Here is a 6,000-nt window from a genome sequence, read left to right on the forward strand (position 1 = left end):
AAAGTTACAATAAAAGACCAAAATAATAAGTAAAATAAAATAAGATAACACGAATAGCCTTTGAAATCAGAAATAATGAAGAAAAACAAAAATTAGACACACCATCACTGCCACTTATACACATCAACCACACACCAAACCATAAAAATAACAATAAAAGACCACAATGATAAATAAAAAAGACAAAATAAAATAATCATCCTTTGAAATCTGAAATAATGAAGGAAAAACAAAAATTAGATACAACACCACTATCAGCAAGGCGTCCCCGGCCCGGCCTAGTGGTATTATTGGCGGGCATTGCTTTATTTAACCCGTATTTACCCCCAGCAGCGCCCCCAGCAGGCTAGAGTCAGCAGGCAGCGAGGGACAGCAGGGAGAAAGGTACTGTGGGGAGAGAAATAAGGGTAAAAATAACTGGTGATGAGAAATGAGGGAAATAAAATCAGTTTGTCTTCAGTTTTTCTCTGGTAAACTCAAAAATGTCTCGCGTTTCTATTTTCCTGTTTAGTTTTTTCAAAATGGAGTTTATTTTGATGTTTTATATATCTATTTTTTTTTTTTTTTAGTGAAATGGTTGCCTTTGTTTACTTAATTGTCTATATATTCATTAATTTGTTTGTGTGTGAAGAAAAAAGGTGTGATTTTAATGTTATTCTTTAATTTAATCTCGCTAGACTGACCTATTCTCTCTCTCTCTCTCTCTCTCTCTCTCTCTCTCTCTCTCTCTCTCTCATATTTCAGAGGTGACGGCGGGATGCTAGGCAATATGCGGGGCGGCCGGGGCAACATGCGGAGCCGGGGCGCCTTCCGAGGGGGCCGGGGCAGGCAGTCCTCTATGGGGATGCGCAGGCGGGGCAGCCGGGGCCAGGGGCGGGGCGGGGCGGCAGCAGCGGTGAGGAGCAAGGCAGTGGTGATTGTTTTGTCTCTCTCTCTCTTTCTCTCTCTGTGTTGTGTTTGTTTGTGTGTTAGATTAGCTCTCTCTCTCTCTCTCTCTCTCTCTCTCTCTCTCTCTCTCTCTCTCTCTCTCTCTGTGTCTTGTTTGTGTGATTGTTAGATTTATTAGATTGTTCTCTCTCTCTCTCTCTCTCTCTCTCTCTCTGTGCATGTGTTTGTTTTGTGTGTTGATGTGTTTCTCTTCTCATATTTTCTATCTTTTTCATTATTTACTCAGTTTTTTTCTTTATTTCTGCTAAATGTTCCTCTTTTCTGTACTTTTCTCTTTTTCTGTCAATTTTTCTTTTCTTTTCCTGTCAATTTTTCTCTTCTATTATTTTCTTTTTTTCAGTTTTTTTTTTCTTTTTGTCCATTTTCTTATCTTTTTCTCACTTTTTCTCTTCTGTCCATTTTTCTCTTTTTCTTTTAATGATTTTCTCTGTCAATTTTTCTCATTTTCTGTCAGTTTTCTAATTATTTATCAGTTTCTTTTCCTGTCAAATTTTCTCTTTTCCTGTCAGTTTTTCTTTTTTCCTGTCAGTTTTCCTTTTTCTGTCAGTTTTTGTTTTTCCTTTTTATTAAGTGTTTTTTTTTTTCTTCTACTTTCCTTGTATATGTTTGTACGTTTGTACATTTGCTTGTTTGCACGTATAGTTCCATTACTCTGTGTGTGTGTGTGTGTGTGTGTGTGTGTGTGTGTGTGTGTGTGTAATTCACCTCGGTCGTCTGCTGATCACCCAGCCAGTCTTCCCCATTACTGAGCGAGCTCAGAGCTCATAGACCGATCTTCGGGTAGGACTGAGACCACAACACACTCCACACACCGGGACAGCGAGGCCACAACCCCTCCAGTTACACCCCGTACCTATTTACTGCTAGGTCAACACACCCCACACATTTGCCTCACTGCTTACCGGGACTTGAACCTGGTCCTCTCGATCGTGTGTGTGTGTGTGTGTAACTGTGTACGTATTTAAGTCAAATCAGAAAGAATCGTGCAGTTAGACATTACTAGTTTGCATTTCCTGTGTGCGTGTGAGTGTATGTGTGTGTGTAACTGTGTATGTGCGTGTGTATGTATTTACCTAGTTGTAGTTTTATGCTGGTGTGGCCCCATCTCCATATCTACACTTATCCAATTTCTCTTTAAAACTATGCACACTCATTGCTGACACCACTTCCTCACTCAAACTGTTCCAAGTCTCAACACATCTTTGCGGGAAACTATATTTTTTAACATCACTCAGACATCTTCCCTTCCTCAGTTTCTTACTATGCGATCTTCTGCTTCTAGTGTGTGTGTGTGTGTGTATTTCAGTCAAAGCAGAAAGCATCGTCCAGTTTGACATTACTATTTTGCATTTCCTGTGTGTGTGTGTGTGTGTGTGTGTGTAACTGTGTGTACGTATTTCAGTCGAAGCAGAAGGACCCGTGCAGTGTGTACATCAGCTTCATCAACCCCATAGAGGCCGTGTGTGCCGCCCAGCTGCTGTCCGTGGCCAAGGAGGTGGACGCTTCTGTCAAGTTTGGCCGGTAATGCTTCTAGAGTGGCCTTATTTATTTATTTATTTATTTATTTATTTATTTATTTATTTATTTATTCTTTCTTTCTTTTTTTTCTTAATTTTTCTTTGTTTTTTTTTGTTATTTTTTATTCCTTTGTATTCTTTCTTTTTTGCTTTTTCTATTTTTTTTTTTTTCTTTTTTTTTTTTTTTTTTTTTTTTGTCGTCTTGTCTTCTGTTTATCGTTTTCTTATTTTCTGTTTTTTTGTTTTTTTTTCTTGTATTCTATCTTTGTTTCTTATTCCTTTCCATTCCTTATTTCTTTTTCTATTTTCCTCTTTTCTCTTAATTTTTGTGTTGTTTTCTGTCTTCATTTTTTTCCTTGTTTGTTTTTCCTGTGTGTCTTCGTTAATTGGGCCAATCTTTTTTTTTGTCTGTCTGTCTGTCTGTTTGTCTTTTTTTCTTGAGTTTTGTCATTTTTTTTTGCTTTTTCTCTCTTTTTTATTAATTATTGTCTCTTCTGTTTTCTTTCTGTTTTTCTCTTCTCTCTTTTTTTCTCTTTTCTTGTTCTTTTTTTCTCTTCTTTGCTTTTCTTCTCTCTCTTTTTCTCTTTTCTTTTCTCTCTGTTTTTCTCTTGTTCTCTGTTTTCTCCTCTTCTGTGACACTTCTCTCTCTCTCTCTCTCTCTCTCTCTCTCTCTCTCTCTCTCTCTCTCAAGGGTGTTTTAGGACATTTTAAGTACTTTTAAGGCATTTTAGGACATTTTAAGGATGTTTTAGGATATTTTAACCAATCTTAAGAGTTTTAAGACATTTTAAGTATTTTACGATATTTTAAGTGTGTTTTAAGACATTTTAAGTGTTTTTATGATATTTTAAGTGTGTTTTAAGACATTTTAAGTGTTTATACAATATTTTAAGTGTTTTAAGACATTTTAAGTGTTTTTATAATATTTTAAGTGTGTTTTAAGACATTTTAAGTGTTTTTACGATATTTTAAGTGTTTTAAGACATTTTAAGTGTTTTTATGATATTTTAAGAGTGTTTTATGATATTTTAACAACAATGACACCATAAGACAGGAACACACACAGACAGACACCAATTCAATCTTAGAGAATTTAAAGCAGTTTTTGTTGTGGTGTCCAGAATATGAAGAAACGGAAAAAAAAAAGAGGAAAATGGCCAACTTTGCGAAGACTGTATGTAGAAGAAGAGGAAAACATTACAGGAGATTTTTTTTTTTTTTTGATAATCTAAGAATACAAAAGAAGGGAATAATGAATAAAATGAGGAAGAAGAGAAAATAAGAGGAAGAAATTGATAAAACAGTAGAATAAAGAAAATATGAAAGAAAACACAGGATAATAACTTAATAATTTTTTGACAATGAGAGAATACAAAATAAAGAGAAGTAGAAGGTAAAATGAGGAAAAACAGAGAAAATCATTGAAAGAACTTAATAAAAAGAGTAAATTAGAGAAAATATTGAAGAAAACGCAGGAGAATAATTTTTGACAACTTAAAGAATAGAAAAGAAGAAAATAATGAATAAAAAAAGGAAAAACAAGGAAAAATAGCAAAAGAACTTGATAAATAGAGAAGAAAAAAAAATAGAGGAAAACAGGAGGGTAACTATTTAACAATTTAAGAATAGAAAAGAAGAAAATAATGAATAAGAAAAAAAAAGGAAAACAGGGAAAAAGAATTTGATAAAACACACCAAAATAAAAAATAAATATAAAAATGTAAAAAAAAATCAAACCAAAAATATAAACACCAAACTTTCTGACCTATCTTTGACCTGACCTCCCCCCCACAGACACTGCTACCTGACCTTCGCCACAGAGTCAGAAGCCAGCGCCAGTCTGTCCAAGGCCTCTGCGGTGGAATTTGGGGGACAGAAGGCTTATGTGGACCATGCCTACAAGTCCCAGAGCGCGTAAGTGTGTCCGTCTGTCCGTTTGTCTCGTTAGGTTAGGTTAGGTTAGGTAGTGGTGGTGGTGGTAATAGTAGTAGTAGTAGTAGTAGTAGTTATATAGATGAAAAATAATAAATAATAATAATAATGAAATAACTACTTAAATATCTCTCTCTCTCTCTCTCTCTCTCTCTCTCACAGGAAAGCAGCAGGGAAGAGAGGAGCGGAGGTGAATGTGCAAGCTTCCCCTACAAAGAAAATGAAGGTAAGGCTAATAGAAAACGGGAATCTCTTAAATAAATTGATACACATAATAAAATAGAAAAAAAAAAACTTACCATCTCTCTCTCTCTCTCTCTCTCTCTCTCTCTCTCTCTCTCTCTCTCTCTCTCTCTCTCTCTCTCTCTCTCTCCACAGAGCAACGCGGGAGGGCCAGTGGAGAAGGAAGAAGAAAAGGTGGAGACAATGGAGGAGGAAGAGGAAGAGGAGGAGGCAGCTGAGTTGGAGGATGGAGGAAAGGAAGAGGAGGAGGAAGAAATGGGAGAGAGTTATGCTGAGGAGGCTGCCTAGAGAGAGAGAGAGAGAGAGAGAGAGAGAGAGAGAGTATTTATAAGTAATCTTAAGAATTTTTTCCTCGTAAGTACTTTTCTCAAAATAAACTTCAAATAATACTCAGGAATCTTGTGTGTTCTTTTTCCTCCTTTTCAAAAATTCAGGAAATTTTTACTCTGGAGGAAATTAAGAAAAAGGAAAAATATTGAAAAGTAGGAAAGAAAAACTCAGGAAAATTTTTACTCTAAAGGAAATGAAGAAAAAAAGGAAAATATTGAAGAAAGGTAGGAAAGAAAAACTCAGGAAAATTTTTACTCTGGAGGAAATGAAGAAGAGGAAAAATATTGAAGAAAGGTAGAAAAGAAAAACTCAGGGAAATTTTTACTCTGGAGGAAATGAAGAAAAAGAGGAAAAATATTGAAGAAAGGTAGGAAAGAAAAACTCAGGAAAATTTTTACTCTGGAGGAAAAGAAAGGAAAAATATTAGGAAAGTAGGATAGTAAGAGGAAACATTACAGGGAGGAAGAGGAAGAAAATTTGAGGAAAAGGAGGAAAACATTACACAGGAAAATTTTTGAGGAATGGAAGAGGAAGAGAAAAAAACATTACAGAAGAAGGAAATTTTGAGGAAAAGAAGAGGAAGAGGAAGAAAATTTTGAGGGAAAGAAGAGGAAGAGGAAAAAATTGAGGAAAAGAAGAGAAACATAAGAGGAAGAGGGGAAAAAAGAGGAAAAGAAGACGAAGAGAAGAAAAACATTATAGAGGAAGAGGAAGAAGAAAAAAATGAGAAAAAGGAAGAGAAAAGTAAGAAAAAGAAGGAAAAGGAGTAGGAAGGAAAGAAAGGAGTAAAGGCAAAAAAAAAAAAGAGGAGTAGAAGGAAGAGGAAAAATAGAGAAAAAAATAAGAAGCAAAGAAAGGAGTAATGAAAAGAGGAAAAGGGAAAATGGAGAAGAATAAGAGGAAAAGGAAGCAAGAAGAGGCGGAAACAGAAAAAAAGGAAAAGAAGAGGAGGAGGAGGAGGAAGGAAGAGGGAGAGGAGGAGAAACACAGATGATATTCCTCACACATTAAATCGAGAAAGAGAGAGAGA

At 35.4% G+C, this 6,000-nt stretch overlaps 1 protein-coding gene across 2 annotated transcripts; it reads left to right on the forward strand.

Moving 5' to 3' along the window:
- The first annotated feature begins 254 nt into the window (after positions 1-254).
- Positions 255-5,037, forward strand: LOC123511428 (bromo and FHA domain-containing protein DDB_G0267958-like). Of its 2 annotated transcripts, XM_045267301.1 has the most exons (6): positions 255-384; positions 745-895; positions 2,351-2,469; positions 4,260-4,379; positions 4,560-4,623; positions 4,776-5,037. In XM_045267301.1, exons 2-6 carry the CDS (start codon positions 758-760, stop codon positions 4,926-4,928), a joined length of 594 nt encoding a protein of 197 aa, XP_045123236.1. In that variant the 5' UTR covers positions 255-384; positions 745-757; the 3' UTR covers positions 4,929-5,037. The 2 variants fall into 2 exon arrangements, 1 of the variants encoding a protein (XP_045123236.1); XR_006676795.1 differs by lacking the exon at positions 745-895 and having other exon boundaries at positions 256-384; positions 4,776-4,801.
- The last annotated feature ends 963 nt before the right edge of the window (positions 5,038-6,000 follow it).

This window comes from Portunus trituberculatus, chromosome 4, assembly GCF_017591435.1.
Source record: "Portunus trituberculatus isolate SZX2019 chromosome 4, ASM1759143v1, whole genome shotgun sequence".
Taxonomy (NCBI): Eukaryota; Metazoa; Arthropoda; class Malacostraca; order Decapoda; family Portunidae; genus Portunus; species Portunus trituberculatus.